This window comes from Purpureocillium lilacinum (genome assembly GCF_023168085.1).
Source record: "Purpureocillium lilacinum CBS 284.36 DNA, scaffold_4, whole genome shotgun sequence".
Lineage (NCBI taxonomy): Eukaryota > Fungi > Ascomycota > Sordariomycetes > Hypocreales > Ophiocordycipitaceae > Purpureocillium > Purpureocillium lilacinum.
This window is the reverse complement of record NW_027072114.1, coordinates 2660474-2683488: the sequence shown is the minus strand read 5'-3', so window position 1 is coordinate 2683488 and position 23015 is coordinate 2660474. Positions and strand designations below refer to the sequence as shown.

The 23015-nt window shown below is 56.9% G+C and overlaps 7 protein-coding genes and 1 non-coding gene across 8 annotated transcripts; 3 read left to right on the top strand and 5 right to left on the bottom strand.

Moving 5' to 3' along the window:
• Positions 1-610: 610 nt before the first annotated feature.
• Positions 611-1665, bottom strand: PLICBS_005994 (putative mitochondrial 2-oxoglutarate/malate carrier protein; the record flags this gene model as incomplete). The annotated part of the gene is made up of 2 exons (XM_018319731.2): positions 611-659; positions 716-1665. The coding sequence occupies 2 exons, from the start codon at positions 1663-1665 to the stop codon at positions 611-613; spliced, it is 999 nt and encodes a 332-aa protein (XP_018182205.1).
• A 3346-nt stretch (positions 1666-5011) lies between these two features.
• Positions 5012-6114, bottom strand: PLICBS_005993 (uncharacterized protein; the record flags this gene model as incomplete). The annotated part of the gene is made up of 4 exons (XM_018319730.1): positions 5012-5238; positions 5310-5332; positions 5413-5962; positions 6024-6114. The coding sequence occupies 4 exons, from the start codon at positions 6112-6114 to the stop codon at positions 5012-5014; spliced, it is 891 nt and encodes a 296-aa protein (XP_018182204.1).
• A 405-nt stretch (positions 6115-6519) lies between these two features.
• On the top strand, positions 6520-7954 carry PLICBS_005992 (uncharacterized protein; the record flags this gene model as incomplete). The annotated part of the gene is made up of 2 exons (XM_065600837.1): positions 6520-6708; positions 6764-7954. The coding sequence occupies 2 exons, from the start codon at positions 6520-6522 to the stop codon at positions 7952-7954; spliced, it is 1380 nt and encodes a 459-aa protein (XP_065456909.1).
• A 3042-nt stretch (positions 7955-10996) lies between these two features.
• On the bottom strand, positions 10997-11088 carry PLICBS_005991. The gene has a single exon. It is a non-coding gene; the product is annotated as a tRNA-Ala (tRNA).
• Positions 11089-11623: 535 nt separating this feature from the next.
• On the bottom strand, positions 11624-13312 carry PLICBS_005990 (uncharacterized protein; the record flags this gene model as incomplete). The annotated part of the gene is made up of 1 exon (XM_018319729.2): positions 11624-13312. The coding sequence occupies one exon, from the start codon at positions 13310-13312 to the stop codon at positions 11624-11626; it is 1689 nt and encodes a 562-aa protein (XP_018182203.2).
• Positions 13313-13967: 655 nt separating this feature from the next.
• On the bottom strand, positions 13968-15057 carry PLICBS_005989 (holocytochrome c synthase; the record flags this gene model as incomplete). Its single annotated transcript, XM_018319728.1, has 3 exons — positions 13968-14250; positions 14311-14918; positions 14971-15057. The coding sequence occupies 3 exons, from the start codon at positions 15055-15057 to the stop codon at positions 13968-13970; spliced, it is 978 nt and encodes a 325-aa protein (XP_018182202.1).
• Positions 15058-15621: 564 nt separating this feature from the next.
• Positions 15622-17626, top strand: PLICBS_005988 (uncharacterized protein; the record flags this gene model as incomplete). The annotated part of the gene is made up of 2 exons (XM_065600836.1): positions 15622-15646; positions 15717-17626. The coding sequence occupies 2 exons, from the start codon at positions 15622-15624 to the stop codon at positions 17624-17626; spliced, it is 1935 nt and encodes a 644-aa protein (XP_065456908.1).
• A 4015-nt stretch (positions 17627-21641) lies between these two features.
• On the top strand, positions 21642-22592 carry PLICBS_005987 (uncharacterized protein; the record flags this gene model as incomplete). The annotated part of the gene is made up of 2 exons (XM_065600835.1): positions 21642-22455; positions 22507-22592. 2 exons carry the CDS (start codon positions 21642-21644, stop codon positions 22590-22592), a joined length of 900 nt encoding a protein of 299 aa, XP_065456907.1.
• Positions 22593-23015: the final 423 nt, after the last annotated feature.

Below are 23015 nucleotides of genomic sequence, written 5' to 3'. Positions count from 1 at the left end.
CGCACAAGGCGATGCGGCAAAGTTTCATACTGACACTGCAAGACTCAAGAGGAATGATTGCCATCTTGTCCTCTTTGAAGCGAAGAAACAACGCAGACAAGTCGCGTCGATTTGGCATGGAGCGTTTCGCTGGACCACCGCTCAGCGTTTCTATGTACATCTACAGTCAGGTTTACGTACTCAGAAATCATGCCGAGCTGCACATCTCATGGGATATAGAGATATAGAGTATGCTGTTCCTATCTGAGATCACAAAACAGAGTCGGGCGCGACGGCGCGGCGGTGCGGCGGCGCGAGGATGGGTCCGTTCACGACCCCACCCACCCACTGCTCCTTCGGTTCTTGCAAATCTCTCCCGGTTGTTCTCCCGTCTACTCCCAGCGTCGCCTCGCGACACTTGGGATGTCACCAGAGGCAAAGGAAACTGCTGAGGATGTTTCTATCTCAATCGACACTATCTCCTCGTTGGACTGCACATAAACCGACAAAGAAGAAATTCGACATCCCCCGACGGGTAGCAATGTTGGTATACCGCATTCAATCCCGACATCGGCCTCTCAATATTACCAGCCGAATAACGCCATGACAATGTGAACACAGCGCCCGTCGCTTATTTGGTCAACCAGCCGAGGTAATCAGCAACGATCAGCGTCACCATCCTGAGGTAGGTCAGTAAGATTCTGCGAGACTCGGTGGCGGTTTGGGAGGCACTCACGCATGTGGAGCAATTCGAACATAGTATGTGCTGAAGCCACGATAGAACCGCAGGATCCCCTCTTGCTTGGCGACTTTGGCAAAACAGTCAGCCATGCCCTTGTAGGGTAGCTTTCCGTCAGGTCCCTTCTGCTGCTTCTGGAGGCGAGTCTTGACGAAGTCGAAGGGCAAGCTGAAGAAACTGGCAAAGAAGCCAGCAATGGCGCTGGCAGCCAGGGTCTGTGAGCGAGCGGACATGTCCGTCTTCTGCTTAAGCTGCACCTTGGCCTCGCTAAAGAAGGCAAGCTGGCCGAAGTTGAGTGCCATGGCACGGACAACAGTCGGCGCGGCACCGGACCAGAGCGCACCAACACCTTCGCTTTTGGCAATCGATCCAAGCGCATCGATGACAGACTTGTAATTCTTTCGCTCAGCCAGTGGCTTCAGTCCGTCGCTCTGCATGCGAATGAGTGCAAGGTCAGCTGGGTTTCCGATCATGGCGGCGATACCGCCGGCGGTGAGGCCCGCCGTCGCTCGCTCGCGAAAGCCAATGCTCCTGTCCTGGGCCTTCGCCCTCGCTGTCAATCGACCCATAATGGTGTCGAAGAGACCCAACCGGGCCGTGGTATATACAGCTTGGCGGAGCAGGCCAGCAGACAAGCCCGTGTACAAGTCCAGGACTTTGCCGCTCGAAATGATCTGTCGAGTGACAGACAGAGGCGTAGGCTTGGGGCCCGTGGACGTTCCCTCGCCTGCGAGTTGGATGCGCACTTTCACCATGTCGACAGGCTGGATGACCGTGGTAGCCACCATGCCACTAATGCCTCCGTTGATGAAGGGCAGTGCGGCTCTCATGAGCGGTGTGTGCAGGATATCGTTGGCGACAGCAGCGCCATCACCCTTGGCTGCATTCATGACTTCGGTGGTCTTGTTCCGAGCCGATTCAGCGGCTTGCTTGAGACTGCCCGTCATTGTGCTTACACGAGCTTCAGCGGCTGGTCTGGGTAGCGGTCTGTGCGTGCTCAGAGAACGCTCGCGGCGCTGGATGTCGCTTGACGGCTAACGAAGCTACGTGCATTGATCGCGTCAGCGAAGCCTCAAGAACTTGGTGGCTAAAATGCATGATGATGAACACGACGCGCCAAAAGACGGCGCGAGCTTCTCCGAGCTGACGGAGGTGAGGCGGAACGAGGCGCTCGATACACATTGCCCCGGCTATTCGGAACACTGCGTTCGACGCAGCCTCGCACATCGCCCGAGCGAATCCGGATGTCCACTCGGTACCGGGAGTTGAGGGCGAAGTCGGCGGATGACGACGAACCACGGCCCACAGCTGTCGAGGCCCGCTCGGGAAGTCCAGGGAGCAGGGCCCCACGACGCCAGCTGGGGGTGGATTCCCACCACGACTCCGCTTGCCGCCGGAGATTGGTCGAAATGGGGACTCGACCAGGCCAGAGAGCGGGCTGACGGGGATGTAGAGACTCACCAAAAACAGCGACCACAGAATGACGACAGGCTACCGGTCGTGTAAAAGCAAACAACACAAGGTGATGATTGCTGGACGACGATGGGCGAGCAACGAAGGCGACGGAGAGGGCTCGGGATCTGGCAAGAGGGTTCGGGATCTCGTGAGCGGGGTCGAGTGCACACCCCCGAGGCTGTTGCGCTGCGGGGTCACACGGTCGCAGTTGCCGTGTCCAAGGTGAGCTGCCCGCGAGGAAGCCGCACGCGTGAAGACTCGAACAGGCGCACGGCGCTGGCGAGAAGGACGAAGGAGATTGTTCGGCGCAGAGGGAACCGTGAGGACGCGGGCGACGTGTGGGTTTAAAGACCCAAAAAGACAGCAGCCTGAAGGGTCAGAGAGACGTCTGCGGCGCTGGTGTAAGTCGACAGCCAAACTCTAAAGGTGAGCGACGGCTTATCGGCAGGGCGAAGAAAGTTCGGCCACGGATACCAAAGTCGACCAGGCACGGCGCGGGGGTATGGGGAGTCGCGTGCGTGAGTGGAAGTCAGCGAGACGGGCACCTGCTGGGGAAAGCAGCAGAGGCGTTGATACTTATGGCGTTCCAACAACCTTGGTGAGGAGGAGACGGCGGATCGGCTTGCCTGGCACCCATACACCACCCTCCATCACAACCCATCGACCAGTCACAGCCAGCTTGTTTTCAACGGCCTGGTCGCGCCCGACACACAGCCCGAGGTGCTTCGCCAACAATCGTGTCCCAGCTTGTGCGGGGTTATGTCCCTCATTTGGGTCGTTTTCCCCTGGAGCTTGGCTTGGCTTCAAGCTGCCTCCGAATGTTAAACAAGCTCAGGCAGTACTTGGATGACTCCGCCGTGGCATCCGACGCATGGCCTGCCTTACTATTATGCAACAGTGTGCGGCGGAAGTAAAACGTGGAGCATGCTCTTGTCAGTGGCCTACAAGTGGCGAGGTAGCTACAAGTGACTGCACGTTCAGCGCAGTCGAGGGAAGCGATCGATGGCCAGCAATTACGATCCCCGCCCTGGCTTGGTTCGAGACGTGCCGTGCCTCGTCTACCACCTGCCTGAGGGGGCGCATCAGGCTGTTGTTGTAACACATCCTTGCACACCACCCAAAGTGACGTGCCAGGCACGCGGCACACCTCACAGGCTACCCTCGCAACGCGAACCGGGCGCCATTTGTTGTCCCCGCCGATGGCACCCCCAGCAAGCCAATGTCTGTTGATGGCGAGCCTGCCGTGCAGTGTCGCGCACCTCCCCGGGCGAGGTCGGCTTGAGTTGGCCACCACCGGCAAAGCAGCCTTTGAAGTGGGCCGCCTTTCCCGTCCCCTGGACATGATTTCAGCTGTGCGTTCGATGGTTCGCGCCGTCGTCTGTCTTCGGGATGATGCTCTTTCAAACAACCCGCCAGATGCCTTGCTAGCTCTTGATACCAGAGAGAAATGGTAACAAGTGCGGGGACCATCCATGCGGGAGCCGTTTGGCACCCTGCCACCATCGTATCGTGCCCAGCCCACTGCCTAAGCCCAGTGGATCCATCTACCCGAACCTACCTAAAGCTCCCGCAGGCCTTCCGTCCGGCCTGCTCCATCCCTCGGCTATCGTCCACGTTGAGCCGGACATGACTTTGGCCGGTGACGGGCAATTGGGGCTCTGGCTTTGCTGCGCAGCTCGGCGCAGGTCGCATTGTCATTGAATGCATCATCGCCCCTCCCGAGGCCCACCAGGCGCGGGCAAGCCCACGGTAAGCAAATTGGTTGGGGGAGATGGCGTTTTTCTGGCGTACTCGACCTGCTGCAACTCGCCGCGATCACAGATTTGGCCGGCACTTCCTGGTCAGATTCCAGGGCTCCTCCCAAGCGCTTGAGCTGTCGCCAGTGGGGCCCTGCAGATTCGAGAGGGTAAGGTAATGAATGGCTGACAACCAGAGCTCATTCTATTGGTAATGGTAGCGCTCCACACCAGAGTGCTGGAAGGCATTATCACGAAATGCTCGATGCTTGATTGTTTAAGACAAAGAGTGTTTTTTTGTTCGGGACTTTATGTGTGTGTGCGCGCGCGTATGTGTTCAAGGTAGCAGCGGAATTGGGGTCTTCAAAGCGTCAACGACGAATCTCGTGATCGCTGAACGGCGTTGTCGATGCGCTAGAAGCCTGATCCGGACTTGGTTCATGCCGGTCAAGGCTCACCTCATCCCCCGAGAAACAATGCCGCCATTTGGCGCCCGTGAATTAAAAGAGCCGACCGAAAACACCCGACCAGTCACGGCAAACACCCTCGGAATCTGACAAGGAGTCTCCCAACAGAATATTGGTGATCGGATTGTAGTCATTCGGCCGTGTCATTCCCGAGCGAGGGCAAACTTACAGGGGCATTGCCAATCCTGCCAGCGGATTGTGGCCACACGGTCATCAACCGCAGCGAGCCGGGGGCCGGCTAACTGAGCATGCTCCTGGCCGTGCCGTCCGATCTCGCAGCTTGACCAGCGGTAATAAACGGCATCGGGAAAGCTTCATCAACCCCTGGTTGATAAGGGAATCTCACCGGCAGAGGGCGGCGAGGCCGCCGGTGGCCGATCCAGAAACGTCGGATCTCCGACGGGCGGGCTCCGCCTACAGCCGCCAAGCTCCGGACCATGGCCAGGGCTTCCTCGTCGGAACCCACGTGGCATCGAGAAATGAGCATCGGCCTGCTCTGGGATACAAAACTGTTATTAATCATGGCTTCCTCTTACCCAACCGCTCTTACACAATGTTTATTCCGTCATTTGAGAACTAACCTGGCTGGCTCTAGCACCGCGATCATCTCTAGTCCGTCCGGCCCACTGATGACTTCAGTTGACGGAAGGGAATGTTCCCAGTCGACCGCCGTCCAACACGACAGCGACTCCGTTGCAGTAGGCCCCTGCTACGGACGCAAGGTACAGCACAGTTCCAGCCATGTCCGTTGTAGCACCCAGCCTGCCGAGTGGCACCACGCTCTCAGGCACATCAATGTATTGGCCTGTGGATCCGTCCTTGAACGGTTTGATAACGGTGTCCGTCATTTCGCTCGGGAATACTGGTGTTATGTTAGCAAGGTGCCGATGCCTCGGATCCTCGCTGCAAGGAATAATTGGCGGGGGCGCTCACTTCCAGGCGCGATGCAGTTGGCCCTAAGAGGTAGCCGACCATGGTCAGATGCTCGAAGCAAAGGCAAGCCGCGTCTTCGGAGGTCGATGGGTTTACCACTTACCTGATATGCCACTGCGACAGCGCGACCGACAGCATTTTGGTGGCGTGAGTGGCCGCTGCCTTGGACTGACCATAGGCGTACCCTCCTGTCTGCTTCTTGTTAAAACCAGCAATGGAACTGACTACGACAATCTGCGACGACTGGTGCAAGTTTTTCTTCTCATTGCCCTTGTTCAACAACTTCAGGAAAGCCATCGCCGTGTACCAGACAGCCGTCGTGTTGACAGCAAATGTCTGCGTGAACTCGGAGGCGTCAATGTTGAAGTTCTCGTCGGCAAATTGCTCCAGCGACATGTCCGCCGTTATTTTTGTCACCTGTGGGCCAGAGATGCCGGAGTTGCAGACCAGCAAGTTCAGATATCCAGCATCATTCTCGACGTGCTCGACTGCCGCCTTCAGGCTGTCCTTGGACGTGACATCGCACTGTATGACGGCCGCATTTGGTCCGATGCTGGTAGCAGCTTGTCGTAGTGTATCCAAGCGCCTCCCTGCAATGTAGACCTTGGCGGCCCCGTTGCTCGCTAATGCTTTGGCTATCATCAGGCCAATACCTGTCGGTGTAACATATAAGCAGTCTTGCTGCGGACGAACTCGAATGGTAGGTCGACCTACCAGACCCCCCTCCAGTTACGAGTGCAACGATCCCATTGACACTGAACAGCGAGGCTGCCAGTTGCGCCGGCTCATTCGCTTGCGAAGACATGTCGTGTTTTAAAACTATAATGGCGATGAACAAACCACTTGCAAGAACCAAGTAACATAGAATCTTCGACACGAGGAAAAGAGATATACGAACAGGCGGCGTCACATATATAGCGCGTCGAATGTACGGGTAATTGGGACCTGTTCCCCGCGCCCTTGTCGGGACGGACTCTCCGCCGATTGACTCTTCCCCACAACGGATGCATGCCTGCTCAAGAGATGGGTCAAAAGCACGTATCATTTTCGCACTGTAGAGACCCGCTAAACACCGTTGTATCTGGGCCCTTGAAGCACAGTGCGCATGCTAAGTCCTTACAGTTGGCGCCAAAATTATTTGGGCGGCCCAAACCGTCGCAGATTTGGATCTTCTTAAAGAACTGCGCCCCAGCTTCAGCGACAAATCGAAATGCCCAAGCGCAAACGAGACAACGACACAAGTCTGCTTTCTGTGCTTGAGAAGCATCAAAATGAGGTGTCAAGGGCTCTGAAGGCCTCCAAGGGCTTTGAGCGGCAACGCCTCAGCAAGAGGCTGCGCGAAGATGGGCTGCAAGCTGATAGACGAGAACGGTTGGAACGGGAGGTGACAGCATTGAAGGTGCGTCCGCATCGGCAATCTTCGCCCAGAACTTGGGTTCCTAACTAGCTTACAGTCACTGGACCTTCATCGCACAGCCCGTGTCCACCTGATCTCGTCGCTGCTCAAAGTCAAGTCCATCGAGGCCTCGACCGACTTCCCGGACGACCTTCGAACTGCAATCTCCAAACCCGAGCTGCCCGAGGCCGAGCGAGTGGCCCTACACAATGTCACCAGTGCTTTGTACAATAGAGACCCCGTTAGACAGGCTATCAACAAAGCCATTGCGGAGGTATGCGGCGTGCTCAACGTCCCCATGCCGCCTAAAGGCAAGAGAATGCGGAAGGATGCGAGGGCGGAGCAAGAAGAGCAGCCCTCCGATCGGATGCAGTCTCAGCCGGCCGTCGAGGCTGTGGCCAAGAGCTCTGGTTTGCCCCTCGAAGACGACGACGAAACCGATTTTGAGGGGTTCGATACCGACGTGGAACAGCCCGGCCCGTCAGTCGAGGCGCCAGACAGCGAGGTGGAAGCCGATGAGGAAACACAATATTCTCGCTACGACGATCTTCTCGGAAGTTCCGACGATGAAGACGATGAAGAAGAGTTCGACTTGTCGAAGTTTGCGCACTTGAAGGGCAAGGAAAGGGCCAATCTCGATGACATATCTTTGTCTGGCTCTGCGTCCGATGTTGAGTCGGAAGCAGATTCTGCAATGTCGGGAGATGAATTGCATTCGCCATCTCCCTCGCCTCCCCCAAGGAAGAAGCCAAAGGAGGCGAAAAGGAGCTCTGCCTCCAGCAAGCTTGGCTCCGCCAGAGATTCTACGTTCCTTCCATCGCTCATGGGAGGCTATATCTCTGGCTCCGAATCAGCATCGGATATCGAGGAAGCGAAGCCGAAGAAGCGTCGCGGCCAACGAGCCAGACAAGCCATCTGGGAGCAGAAGTATGGCTCTGGCGCGAAACATCTACAGAACGTTCCAAAGAAGGGCGGCAGAGACTCGGGTTGGGACATGAAACGAGGCGCTGTGGACGGGGACGATCAGGGCCGCAAGACGCCTTGGAAGAAGGGCATCCGCGACCCCCTGGCAAGGCATGCGGGCGTTGCGGGCTCAGGTGCAGCAAGTGGATCAACGCCCAGACTGGAGCCAAAACAGACAAAGAGGGATGATGAAGGTCCGCTACACCCTAGCTGGGCAGCGAAGAAGAAGGCGCAAGAATCACAAAAGGCAGTGGCGTTCTCTGGGCAGAAGGTGGTATTCGACTAGGTTTTGGTAGCTACGTAGCGCGCGAGCTGCGGATGGATCCATCACTGCCACCTTGTACACGCCTTGCGAGACAGGCCTTGACTAGTGGTACTTCCTACGTGATTGCCCCAGTCCCTTCCCAATGTCTGGGCTCCTTCGTCTTCTTGCCTCGCTGGTCCAACAAGGACGATTCGGAAAGCGCAAACGACACAGACGTACAGAGCGTGGACGGGCTGCCAAGTACCATGACGGGCGGAAATTTGTCTCGACTTGTGCTTGGATTTTCCGCAGCCCGTCATCAACCCTTGAGATCAGTGCTCGTGTTCCCATTCGACTCCCTGTTGCCCCAGCTCGGCTCCAATATCCTCAGTCTCGGCTCTAACGTTGTCATTCTCTGCCGCTCTCGTATCTTTGCGCCATTATCCGTTCCTACAAGTTTCTCAAAGTCTCCCCTCGTTCCTCCAAGCTCCCAGCTGTGAGTCGATTGGCCATACTGGAGCATGGCGCCCAAGACCCACGTACCCAGCGATCACAGTCGGGCCAGCTCAGGTGACACTGGTGTGCCAGGAGGGCCCCCTGGGAGCAACCCGACTTCTCCTAACGATGGGGCCACCAGCAGCATCCCGGGCAAAGATCAACTAAGTCATCTGGGGCCTACTGCAGCTACGCAATCGACACGTCTCGAACCTAAACGCGTCCAGCCCTGCAGCGTTCCTGCAGTCTGCCTTTTGAGCACCTGTCAGTTTGAAGCATCATCAGAGAGCAGTATCAGTCACAGAATGTGTCACATGCAAGTCATCGATAATACAAATGGAGAAAGCAATGGTAGCTACGTCAAGAAGGGAATCGGCTCCGTCAAATCCAACCTTGCCTTTCAAGCCTTTCGTCTCATGGACGAGCTCTCAAGAGCTGCGACGTATGCAGCAAAACGACTGTCGCCGAGTTCGCCAACGCCAGACGCGGAGTCATTGACGTCCGGTGCCGACGACGGCTGCTCAGCACCGCAAACTCCGGAAACTGAGGCCGTCTATGTCTTCAGCCCCTATCATAACGCAACGGCATGCTATCTGTACAGACCTAAAGGTCAGTCGATGGACTCATACGAGGTCGAGCACGTGGCAGTGAAGGTGGTTCACGACCCAGAAAACGTGGGACAAGCGGCCTACTTGCTGGCAATCTCCGAGAAAGACGACACTTTGAAGCGTGTAGGGTGCGGATTCGCATCTGCTGCCAGCGGTGAAGAGCACTGCCGAATGGCTGGCGCGGTTGCCGAGGGTGCCAGCAGCTCAATCCTACGAGGCGATATTGCGCCGCCACAGGAGACCCGTCACCACTCAAGCCCCCAACTTCTAGTGAACGAGTTGCGAGGCCAGCTTCAACAGCGAGATCGGCTCCGCACCAAACACTGCGTTGTTGACGAAATTGCGACTCTCGCGGTCGCGGGCAAGGGCATATACTTATTGAGTGAAGATGATGTGGCTGACGCCGTGGAGGCCACTCTTTTGGGGGATCTTCCGAGAAAACGAGATGTGCCATTTTCGTGGCACGATGTCGACGCTTCTGAGAAGCCGCCACGACCACCGTCTCTGCCAAAGTTGGACGAAGTGGCACAACGCATCAACCCACAGAACTCGGCGCCAGCAGAGCCAGCGACAACCTTTAGCTTGCCCAGAACTTGCTTCTCGAGTACTAGCCATGCGAACGAGCGCAGAGACACGAGGGATGCCGAGTTTGACGTGTCAACTATTGTCTCCCAGCAAAGTGTAGCAGAAATTGTGTGGACGGAAGATGACCCCCATTTTCGTGACGAGGATCGATACAAGTCGCGCTGTGGCACCACCTCGCTTTCGAGCTCGCCACTTAAGGATGCGAAAGGGGGAAGCCAAGTTAATTCCAGCCTAAGCACGCAGGGAGAGCCTGGAGATACAGTCGCAGACAAGTTTGGGAACCTCACATGGAGCAGAAGCCTGCGCAGGCGCGTCTCAGAGAATACCGACTACCCTTTGAACATTACGTCCTTCCCCGTGCTGCGGCCTCGACACTGCACGAACGAGTGGCTGAGGCCACCGGTGGAGCTGGAACAGCTCAAACGCACTCCCTCTACGAATCTGTACCAGTTCGGCGTGGATGCACACTGTGGGAAGCAAGTGGCCATGTCCACCGAACGGATGAACGAGACTGTGCCCATGGCATGGCGCTGCACAACTTCACTGCTCCATGAGGATTCATTATACGGCCCCGCCCTGCCCTGGGTAGCGCGTCGAGCGACAGAGATGATGTCAAGCGGCACCAGCTCTTACAAACGAATCGGAAGTTCAATAGGTTCCGCTTCCCACCGGCGACGGAGTTCACATGCGACAACCTTTAGAGTTGCTGACTCTGCCTCCTCCAAGAATTCAATGCCAGGCATCTTCGACAGAATTAAAAGAGGTGGGGAAAAAATGTTCCACATACACGACTGCCCCGATGATGCCGGAGCTGCTAGACGGTCCAACTCACCTGTCTCGCCCCGGCTGTCCAAGACGGCCCCGAGATCGCGCGATAGTCTGATCAGGGAACGCACGCCTGAGCCGCCCAAACCGGACCTCACAGGAATATACGAGGCAATGACGGGGAGTATAATGGTAACTACCCGAAAGCGGCACGACACTTGCTCGGAGGACAACCGGCCACACGTCTGTGAGAATGACAAAGACTCACACGCAGCCTCGAGAGCCACAGGGGCCACCGCTTGATATGGTTTCCTCGATAGTATGGGCACATCACCTTGCACCACACCTTGTACGCACTTGCTAGACTCTAGTATACCTGAATTGACTAGCTCAACGCATCGCTTCCCTCTGCAGGCTCCCTGGAGCATGACGATGACGGTCGCCGTATATCCGCAGCCGGCATGCATAGATCGTGAGCCCGAAACGACACGGGTCTGAGGCACCCGCTGGCACCTGTAGACCCAAAGCTTCCAGAAAGGTGAGCACAGCGTATTACCCCTCTGCCCCATCAAGAGGGGAAGAGGCCAAAAAAAAGATTTAAAGGAGGAAGTTGTTGAAACAACAAAAAGATTGGACGAGCGGGGAATTGAACCCCGGACCTTCAGCAGACGCATGTTGGTAATCCAATGCGAAGCAGACGCCATACCACTAGACCACACGCCCCTTGCTTGTGAATGGCTGAGGCTTATTGATGCTTATGCGGCGCGGAGATAGATGGCCCGCCGAGATGTGGATATAGCGCCTCCACCAGCGGTGATGAGGCCCACTACACGAGTTGGCGGCCGACGCGTCACAAGTCGAGCCGGCGAGTGCAGGGAAGAGTATATACTTGTACAGGCGGCAGATGCGAATTGTCACGGATTGCAAGGTTGCCTTTTTTGCTGCTCATCGAAGGGGATTCCTTTCGTCTGTTCGTGTCGAAAGCGGGCCCTCCTTGAGGAGGCGACCATGGGCGGGCCAAACAAGACTGAGCCAAGGGTCGCATCAATTCTGCTGGGGTGGACCATATGTTGTACGGGTAGTCGGAAGCGGTGGGCTCTGGAAGCAGTGCGGTTGTAGTGAACGTATAGACCTAGGATCAATCTCGCGACGGAAGCTTGAACGGTGGCATCCGACTCCCCGCAAATGGTGCAAAGCGACGACTGAAAGGAATCGTATTCTCCACGCTCAATTCAATGCTGATCCAATTAGCGGGCACCTATATAGCCTTAGACGCCCTGGCTTTGTTCTCTCGATGTCTTTTCTCCTTGGACGCCATCTTCCTGCGCGTCATCCAAGACCTGTTGAGATCTCCACGGTTCTCCCAGAACCATGTTTGAAAGTCGCTCTTCTCGGTCGGCCCCGCTGCATGTTCGTCCTCGTCCCCATCCGCAATGTCTTCCAGCTCTTCGTCGTCCTCAGCTGGAGCCCAGAAGTTCTTCGCGCGCGAAGGATGGGCCGTGTCTGGCGTGGGTGCCGCGCTGCGAATGTTTCGTCGCTCGAAGTCTTGCTTCGTGAACGGCGTCATCGGAATAGCGGCTGGTCGATCGCCTTGATGATCCTGCTCCTCCTCCTCCTCGATGTCCTCATCGTTCCCTCCGCTAAAGAAGCTGAACGGCTCGGCAGCGGAAGGCGCCTCGGCAGTGTCGTCGGCGGGCTTATGTCGCTTATACAAGGCTTCCAGCGGATGAACCTGCGCAGCAGGCGTTCCCGGTGGTGGTATCTTGATGGTGAGGCTCTTCGACGAGCTGGAAGACTGGGGTCTCCCGATTTCGGTCTTGGCTGAAGTCACCAGCGTTGCCTGGATGAGCCTCTCGGTCGTCGCCGGTCCGGCGGGGGGGCTGTCGTCCTCATCCTCGCTGCCTGAATCCGACGGCGCTTCGGAGCTTGACCCTGACTTGAGTCGAGCTTTCGGGTCAAGGTCTGATGTAGACTCTTGATTCTTGCCCGGCACTCCAACTTCAGAATCATCGTCCTCCTCAGATGAGGATCCACTACTGCTGGTGCTGTCGTCGTCGTCATCCTCCTCGCTTCCTGTCTCCTGTTCCGCTTCGACAGCCTTCTGTTTCGCCGCCGGGGCATTGGCGAGCGTGCGCTTGGCCTTTACCTTGACCTCTTCGACGACGTTGCCGTCCTCGTCAACCCAGCCTTTTCCTTCCACGTAGTCAATGGCCGTTTTCCCCCCTGACTCTGGCACAGAGGTCTTCAGGAAGCTCGGGAACTTTGTCGTTTTCTCGAATTCATGAACGGTGACTTCGCGCGTGTTGCCCCTCTTCCTCTTCTTCTTGTGTGCCTCCTGCGGCAAATTCGCCATGGCGTTGGGTGGCATCTTGACCTTGAGCAGGCACTCCTCTTGGTCTGTGTATTTGGATTTCGGTCGCTTCCGTTTCTCTGCCTTGTCCCTGCTCTCCTTGTCCTTGTTCTTCTTGTTCTTCTTCTTCTCTTCCACTGACTCGGTCCATCCACGCTTGACCTTTCGGTCTCGAAGCGTAACGCCCTCCACGACGTCTACGTCGCGTTTCCGCTTCTTCGGCGCTTCCAGCCCATCGGCGGGCTTCTTTCTCTTCTTCACCGGCATCTCTGTCGGAGCCGGGGGCTCCATTTGCTTCGCTGGCCGGGCCTTCTCGATGCGAATCTTGCTGCCTCTCAGCACGGACCCATTCAGCTTCTTTTTGAGCTTCTCAGCGTGCGTCTCTGGCAGCTCCACGAAACCGTATCGCTTCTCGGGAAATGTGTCGATTGTGTGGTACGAGACGTTGCGGGCGGCGGGAAGGACCGAGGCCGGGATGATGATGTTGAAGAGCTCCGAGTCGAGCGGTGTGATGTGCAGCCGCACGTATTCGCCGCTGCCGTCTGTTGAAGCTCCCGCGGCTGTATTCGACCCTTCAGGATGCTCCTGAGCAGGCATGTCCGATCGTACACGGTAGCGTCCACGGTGTTGCGACACCTTAAGCGCCGCCGTGGTCGTGGGAAAAATCCTGGAGGAATGCTTAGTGGGTAAGAAAATCGACGGAGAGCAGTCTAGCGCCGTGAAAATACAGGGTCCTGCCAGATCCGAAACGGTGCCATGTGCGCCTACCCTGGACCTGTGACCTCAACTCCAGACATCGGGCAGAAGTCAATCCCAGCGATTAGATCTAACCTAGCTGATAAAACATTCATCTCTATTTAGCCTTGATATGATTATTTGGCGAACATTGGATTTCTTGGTGCCTCGTGCTGCTGTCGTTGTCGCTCGTTCTCGTCATTTGTCGCATCTCTTGTTCGCCTACCTCGTGCAGTCACGTCGCCGCAACCACCAACGTTGGTCACGATGGGGAATCTGCGATAGTCTTATCGCACCACAGATCGATATTCACGATGAGATGCAACCAAAGAAGCGATGCGTTCAATCAATTACTTTAGAGCCATGAAGAATAATCATAGACCCAACGGCCATTATGTTATGTCGCTTTCTTACAGGAACGTCGGCATCATCAAGATAATAGTACAGGCCGCCCAGGATATGCTAGAGGGGGGATGGAAGGTATTTGTACAGGGGAAAAAAATGGCGGCAATGTTGCTCAACCCCACGGCTTCGAGGAAGTGTGGCGGAAGAAGGGTTGCGGGTCTTGCTCTCGCTTGTCGCCTCCGATGGCCTTCCACCACACATCGCTCCCCCATCTAATGATGCGCTCCGCGGAACCGAGAGGCGTCGCCGCCGGTCGGACATCGAGGTAGAAGACCGGCTCACCCGTTGGCTCAGGCTCCCCGGAATAGTAGTCGATAACGTAGCGAATCTCCCGTCTCTGGCCATTCACGTCGCGTGAGACGTACCAGTCGTGTCTGTCGAATGGAAGCTCGGTTCTGAGGCGGCTGGTTAGTGGCAGTCTGTCAGTGTAGTGCTGCAGAGAGATGGTTGCTTACCCGAACTTGGATGGGTAGATCCAGCCCAAGACTTGAAGCATGGTGGCCTTGGGCGTCAGATCCTTGGGCCGCCCTTGGAATCGAACAAGTGTTGGTGGACTCTCGGTCCCGTCCCAGTGCCGTTCCAACTCTTCTGGCGCGTGGGCTTCTCCCCTTTTGCATATTTGCCACCCCTTGTACAGTCCACGCGCAAAGCGTTGCTCCCAGCCCACAATCTCCGCCCAGGCACCTTCGTTCAAGAAGTTGTGCACCGATACCATGGACTCTACAGCTGTGACATCTGTGTCGGTGTAGCCTTTGCGAAGAAGCGCGTTGTACATTTGCTGGGGAGATGGGTACTCCCATGTGCCGTCGCCCGAACCCTTTGGTATCGTAGATTCCTCGCGACTCGTCGGTAATGCAATGGCTTGATTAGGGGCGCGCTTTTGGGAGAGGTCGGGGAACATGTAATTGAGCGGATTGAGCTGCGAAATAATCGACTTGGGCTGTTCTTCGGCGCCACGAGACGCGTGAGGCACTGGGCAGCTCGACGCCGAGGTGCCTTCGGCGGCCTTCTTTTCGTTGGGATTCAGCGCATCGAGGGTTTTCTTGTGCATAGGGCATCCACTCTAAAGCCTGATATCAGTATCCTGCCCCGCTGGAAGATATAACAAGACTCACCGGAGGCGCCTGGTTGGTGGCGACGTGAGGATGGCCGCTTGGAGCGCGCACGACAACAGGAGAAGTGTCGGCCCAGAACCAACCCATTTTGAAGGCCGGTATATGGATTTCGGGGTAGGGTTTTCTAGGGCTCGATGCTGAGGACGAAATTGCTGTTGATCGGAGACGTGTAGGTCGAGGAAATCGAGGTTTGCCAGACGGCCGGGAGAGATCTTATCGCATATTTGTCCGGGGCAAGCCGGGCCTTCAGCGCGCGCCACGCCAAAGGTTTTTTTTTTCGATGACCAAACACCGGGAGTCAATGGTTTATCCGAGCTATCCCCGACAGGCGCGGTGCACCTGCCCCGTAACGACGTCACCAATCGTACGGGCTTGGCCGAGCTAGAGGACGCCGTTTTGCTCCGTCTTAGCCTGTGCATGTGCTCGCAAGAGCTGTGATTATGGCGCGTCTCCTCTCAGCCCCAGCCAGCCTGCCTTAGTCAATCATGAACACAACCATCCAGAACGGAAGGCCACTCGTTTTGCAGCCGCGATGAGAGGCGGTTTCGTTCTGAGCCGGTTCTGCATCCGCTCAACGTTACGCCTCAATCTCAATTCATCGCCCATACTGCGTCGCGCCGCGTCACGAGTGCACAACTCCAATCGTATACCATGGCGCGAACGCTCGACGAAGAGGGTCGTCCTCCAAGCCTCGGCCGGGGCCGCAGCCCTGGGAACTGCAGCATTTGTCGAACTGGCGCAGAAAGATAACAGCGGCACCGAGCAGACTGGAGAGAATCGTATGCTGGAAGTTTCTCGAGCCGAGGTCAAGAAGCAGGTGTCAGAAGAGGACCACGGCCTTCGACGAGTCGTGCACAAGGCCATCTTGCTTCTCGATCTCTACGTCTGGGAACCGATATGGACAGGCGTCCGATTCCTGCAATTGGTCATAATCTTTGTCCCAGTGATAATTTCCGTTCCTGTCATTTGGGTTGGCAGGAGGCAGCCCAACCGCGACAACGAAAGGACTGGCACGCTCTGGTGGTACGGCTTCCTCGTCAGTTCCATGGAGTGGGCTGGACCGGCTTTCATCAAACTTGGTCAGTGGGCGGCATCAAGAACAGACATATTTCCGAACGAAATGTGCGACACAATGTCGAAGTTACACTCCAATGCCCCCGCTCATTCAATGCGAAAAACCCGCGAGACGGTGGAAGCGGCGTTCGACGGCCGAAGCTTCGACGAAATCTTTGAAGAGTTCAACGAGAAACCCCTGGGCGTCGGGGCTATGGCGCAGGTGTACAAGGCGAAGCTGAAACCGGCCCTCGCCATGCCCGCCGATCAAGATATATCCACCGACGAGGTGGCGCTGTCGCACAACGTCCGCCGCAACGTCGATACGGTGCTAAAGAGCTCGCCGAAGCGTGTACCATCATCATACGTCGCAGTCAAAGTTCTACATCCCAACGTCGAGCGTACGATTCGGAGAGATCTCAAGATCATGGGCTTCTTCGCAGCGGCCCTCAACGCCATACCAACCATTGAGTGGCTGTCGCTGCCCGATGAGGTCGCGCAATTCGGCGAGATGATGAAGCTGCAGCTGGATTTGCGTATCGAGGCTGCCAACCTGGAACGGTTCCGCCAGAACTTCAAGGATCGGTCCACCGCTTGGTTTCCGTATCCCTATACCGAGTTCACGACGCGCAACGTTCTGGTCGAGGAGTTTGCGCAGGGAATCCCGCTGGCCGATTTTATGGAGAATGGGGGTGGTGTGTTCCAGCACGACATTGGCGATGAGGGTTTGGACGCATTCCTGCGCATGCTGCTACTCGACAACTTCGTCCATGCCGACTTGCATCCCGGCAATATCATGGTCCGTTTCTATCAATCAGCCCAACCGGAGCTCCACCTGCGAAAACTGTACGGGGACAAGAACAGCCATAGCGAGGATGCAGACGTCACCGAGAAAGTGCTCGAACGCCTTCGCCCCTTTCGCAATCGCAAGAACAAGGCCGCATGGGATGCGGAGCTCGCCAAGATCGATGCCGAGGGATACCGGCCGCAACTTGTCTTCATCGACACCGGCCTCGTGACAGAGCTCAACGCAACCAACCGGGAGAACTTCCTCGCGCTCTTCCGTGCTGTTGCAGAGTTTGACGGATACAAAGCCGGTCACCTGATGTGCGAGCGCTGTCGCCAACCCGATGCCGTGCTAGACCAGGAGGTCTTTGCCCTCAAAATGCAGCATCTTGTCCTGAGCGTCAAAAGCCGCACACTGGCGCTTGGAAACCTCAAGATTGGAGATATCCTGCAGCAGGTGCTTGGCATGGTTCGGACTCATCATGTCCGTCTCGAGGGCGACTTTGTCAACGTTGTCATCAGCATCCTGCTCCTCGAAGGCATTGGCCGTAATCTCAACCCGGATGCGGACCTGCTAAGCAGCTCACTACCAATTTTGCGGCAATTGAGCGCCCAGAGCGGAGCGGAAATGGCCAAGCAAGGAGACTTCTCCATGATTGCCTTGTGGGTTGGCTTGGAAGCCAGAAGGTTCCTCCAAGCCAGCATTGAGGATGTAAGTAACCTGTCGGCCAACAATCGCCACTTGATGCCAGACACTAACCGAATGACCCAGGTTGAGCGATGTGTTAAGTACGATCTCCTGTCCCCAAATGTATAATCATTTTTCGCAAGCTAGTAGCAATGATGGCTTGTTGCCATGGCGGCCGCCTTTCGGGAGCGTATTTGCCGGCGGCAAGTCGCCGTCGATTCACGTGAAGCATACTCAAATGGCTACACACAGGCGTCGGGCATAGTGATAGACTGGGGCAAATAAGCATCATCATATCGTATAGAATCACCCCTTCTCCGTGGCTTTCAAGTCCTCTCCACTGGATAAAGCTCCAATGGCTTGCACAGCTCCGTTGAGGTCTGATATGCAGGCTCGTAGAGGAGCTCGTAACGTCGTGGTGCACCAGCGAAACCCCTCCCTGCGACTTTCTAACCACTAGTTGGTCTCGGTAGTCGCCTGGTACTCGCTATCAACGTATAATTGCCAGCCAGAAAAGCAAGCCCCGGCCTAGCCTGGGGGGTGGACGGCCAAGATGTTTGGACATGGCCCCCGATTTCCCACAAAGCGAGCCCGCGGTGTTCCTTTGCTCTGACCTCTGCAGTGTCACCGTATTGCACTCGTCGGGCGATGCGGACGACGTCAAGCGTTGTGCTTGACATAGCGACGTGTGTGTGCGATCCCTATACAAGGCAAAGGTGACACACAGAGCGCCGTCTTCAAGGCAGCTCTCAATCAGTGCTTGCACTGAGTTCAACCGATTTCTCCCAAAGGTTGCGCAACAGCGTTGTGGTGCCATCTTCCTCTTCGACACCAACGAGGCTTGAGCCGCTCAGTCTTTCGTTCAGACGACTCCCGTCGTCTCCTTCGAAGCTTGAGCCGGCACCTGAAGTGCGAATGGACGCTGAGCGCCTCGGTGCCACTGTCTGCCGAGGATCGGGCATGCTAACATTGCGAGTGTGTCGGTTCGGGAGTTCGCCAGATCGTTTGCCGTTCATAGTCGGCGTGCTAGTACGCGGAATCCGTCGATTTTTGTCCGCATCGGCGAGCCTGCCGAGCCTGTTCAAAGAGCGCGCGACCGGATTTTGGTATCGCCGAACGACCAGATACTCCATGCCCGTACGCTCCAGCATCTTGCCAACCCTGGGATCTCGGCTGCTCCCGCCGTCAAAACCCGGACCACCTACGCCGATCAACGGAGTCGCGCCGACTGCCCCTCCAACGCCAGCTACCCCTTGGCTCGGCTCCAGCACAGAGCTGGCACGTTGCAGATTCAGCTTCTGTTGAACACGCGACGTTTCAGCAGGAAGCGCGGCGGTTCGTCTGGCTGGTTTTGGGACCAGGACGCTGTTGTCTTTGTCAGCGACGACGGCATCGAGCCCATCCTGCGGCAGATTAGACATCGAGCTCGGACGCCCTGGCGACTCTGTTGACCGGCGCGGTGCGCTTCGAGTTGCATGATAGAAAGAACCTTCGCTGGTTACGCCGGAGCCTGGTGTGTCAACGAAGCGTGACGTCAGCTCGTCGTCGTTGGCCCCCAGTGGTGGTGACACGTTGGTATCCTCGGTTGAGTTGGGGGACGGCGGCGGATGGGGCCGAGTAGCTTGCGCCATGTCTGCTGTCATCTTCGGAGGTGCGCCGTGAGAGGGGGTCCGTTGGAGGAGTCGTGATGTAAGGTATTCTTTCCGCTGCGATCTCTCAAGATCTGGCGAAGAGGGTGCGCGAATTTGGGACGGCGCGTTTGGCGTATCGGGCCGTGAGCTGCTTGCGCTGCCACCTGGTCGGAGCGAGGATTGAGCGCTGCTGTTAAGAGAGCCCTTGCGTGACAGGTAAGGCGAATTCGACCCGCTCGCGTCAACCCACTCGTCTTCCGGATCGTCGCTTCCAAGATCGAAGTGAACCTGGGTCTTGCTCGACTTGTTGATGCCGTGTATGCCGGTCCCGCTCGAAGTTCGCTTGAGCTTATCGGAGGAGCGATTTCGTTTTCCGACCTCGACGTGCGAGCGATTTCTTTTCAAACTCGAATGCGAGGCGCTCTTTGGGAGATTGCTGGAGGAGGTGCGGCTCGGCAATTTCACCTCACTCGTTGCGCGTCGGTGAGCTGGGCGCTGAGGTGTATCTTGATCGGTTGGAGAACCGGGCCGACGGTTCAGCTTTGTGCCGGCTTGTGCGTGCGCATGGCCATGAGATACGTGCTTGTGCACAGCTTTGGATGAAGGGACACGGGCATGCAGGCGACCGACGTGATGCTGCTTCTGATGATGGGCCTTTGTGCGATGGTGATGGGCCGTGGCCCCCGAAGTATTGGTTGTATCACTCTGTGAATCGCTGTCCCGATGGTTGAGGGGAGGGCGCTTTGATTGGGCACCCATTGGTGCGTTGTCCGAATCCTTGTCTCGAGCCATGGTGGCAGATGCTGACGTCGGTTGGGCGACGGCACGCGCGCGCACCTGCTTGAGCGCGGGAGACGCTCTCTTGTACGATTAATGGCTATGACTTGCGCTGGCTGCAGGCCGCTTGTGCTGCAGCTCCCATGGGCCTGCGAAGCCGGTGGTTGGTCGCCGAGGCAGTAAGGATGGTGGCGCGCGCGCGGGACACGTGTGGTGACTGGAGTCGGCAGCGGCAGATGCTGGTAGATGTCGCGGGACGAGACTTGGTACGAGCGGAAACCAATTGGCCCCAAGGAGACCGGCAGGGAGGAGATGATGCGCGGGCAGTGAGTCGCTGCCGCTGGGATGACGGCTAGAGTGAGGCGACGGAGGGAGAGAGAATGGAAGCGCTGTGGCCAGCCTTGACAGTATGAAGGAGAACTCGGAAGGGGGCACGACAGCCGCACGAGGTAAAATTTCACTCGAGACAGTCTTCACCTAACCGGGTTGCCAACAACGGGCAGGACAGGAAGTTGATGGAGGGCTGCAGAGGGGCGGCGGTCGATGCTTTGGATGCAAGGTCGGGGAGTTGGAGGGTCGAGCTGAGCAGCGAGTGGGTGGTGGCTCTCGCGGCAGCGTGCGACGACGCTTGCGGTGGATGGTTGGAATTGCTTGGCCAAGGGGGGTGCTGGGACAAGCGTGCTTTGGTGGATTACCGATGCCCCGTCTCCTTGTTTGTCGGGTACCCCACGCCACCCTCCACTCCACGGAAGGGTGCTGGAGGAGGGGGGGCGCCATCCTTGCTGCCCATGCTTGCCATGCGTGCCAGGCCAGCGGAAGGTGGCACCTCAGGTAGCCCCCCGCTAGAGCCGGCCTGGAACAGCGGGTTCGCTGGGCGAGCAGCTGTCCTGCGAACTGTGAGAATCGCCTCGCAAGATGATGGACAGACATTCGCGCGATGCTTTGAAGACACTTGTCTTGGGTGCGCAGTCTGCCCTGACGAGGCTGATTACGGAAGATACGACTGGAGTCAGCCTGGTATTAACGCAGGCTACCAAAGGCGATGCCATACTTTGTTCATCTTCGATTTTGGCGATGACCAAAGTCATGGTCCTCTCTTGAGAGGTACGACAATAATCCACAGTGACAAGACCTGCGCGCAGGGATCGGGTAGCCACAGAAGAGCTGGATAGAAAGGATCTCGGGAGCTACTGTGCACAGCCCTGAATCTGGATGCTATCCGGCAGAGCAGGCTGTCGTTGGGGGCATGCTGACACTAAGCATCAAGACCATAGCGACACAACTTCGTCCGGAGTATAACCCCCTACTGTCATGCCACGAAGAGCACCTCCGATCCCCAATCGAGTGTATGCCATGCCCAAAAGCAAGGCAAGCATGACCGGCTAGATATTATGGGAGAGGATGAACTGCGGGAAACTGCAGAAATACACCTAGGTTCTAAGGTGTTTCCAGTGTACCAGCCGTTCAGTGCGGATCAGTTGAGTCACGTGCTGTCGACCTGGCACTCGCCCCGCCACCAGGCGCAGTCGCGCATCACCCAACTGAGCGCGCGGGACGCTCTTTTGCAGCTGCCACCACTGCCGCCAAACGCTCCGACTCATTCCCAAACACGACGCCGGTGCCCCGCCTGTCTTGCTCCTTCGTCGCATCGCGTGACCCGTTGTCCCATCCACGCACTGCGATCGGCCCCTATCTGTATTCGTACCCTCTATCGAAGTCTGGCCCCCTTGGTCGCCATGTCCTCCGTCGCGGAGATCGAGGTTGAGAAGAAGGCGTACCAGGAACAGGTAAAGAACCCCGAGTATGCTCGCACATATGAAGCTGACGCATTACTTCAGCTTGACATTGTCCGTGGCCAGCTTCGCGACGACGCCGACAATGCCGAGCTCAAGGCCCTGGAAGGCGAGCTGAACGACGTCATCGCCCTGCTCAACGAGAGCATCGCCGAGCTTCACCCCGCGAAGCCCAAATCCCCAGAGCCGGCAGCTGTTGCTGAGCCTCCAAAAACCGAGAAGTGGTCTCGAGAGAATCATCCTGCCTTCAAGAAGGCTGCCCCCGTCGCCGAGGAGAAGGAGGACGCTCCGGTGAACTACCAGGTCAACGACAACGTTCTGGCCAAGTGGGTGTCGGGTGATCGAGCCTTCTACCCTGCCAAGATCACTTCCATCACAGGGTCCTCTACCGCGCCCATATACATTGTCAAGTTCAAAAGCTACGATACGACCGAGACGCTCCGATCCAAAGACCTGCGTCCTATTTCGAATAAACGAAAGGCTGACGGCCCACCCGCCGCTGCCGCCTCGTCGGCCGCTGTCTCACCAGCACCAGGACTCGTTTCTTCGGCCGACGCGACTATGTATCCCCAAGCGAACAAGGACAACAAGGATGAAGGCGAAGCTGCAAAGCCGCCGAAGCCGAAGAAGATCAAGGCAAAGAAGGAGCTTGAGGCCAGCAAAAACAAGTGGCAGGAGTTCAACGCCAAGTCCAAGTTCGGCAAGACCAAGAAAAAGGAGAGCATGTTCCGCACGCCTGACGGGATCCACGGAAGAGGTAAGGCTTCGGCACCACTTCTATTCATCACAAGCTGACATATCTTGGCAGTTGGCTTTACAGGCTCCGGACAGGCTATGCGCAAAGACCAGGCCCGAATCCGTCCCCATTACGATGAGACCCAGGAGGTTGATTGATCGCCTCGTTGGGAGGGTTGTACCAATACCTAGGAGACCATATACCCGGCGTTTGGGAGGGTTGCACCATTTTTGTTTCCTATCCGAGACTAGGGCGCCTTGACAATAAGGGACACGGGTGTCAGGCTTACGAGGCGTTCACGGTATGTCAGTGGCAAGATCACTAGAGATTCAGGTCGTTTGGCCAGCGGAGGAATGGGGACTGCAAGAATTTGGCTTTATGATACCACTTGCGCATTACATTGGTCGTGGAGCTTGTACCTAGCTGCGATAAGGCCGAAACTTCCGTAGATGAAACTAGAGCACATCTTTCTACTATACAAGCTGAACTTTCTCCAGCGGGGCTGTGCTCTGCAGTGGCAATGACTTTAGCCATGCTGAAGGCCCACCTTGGGGCATATTGCCCTCGCAATGTCCATGAAT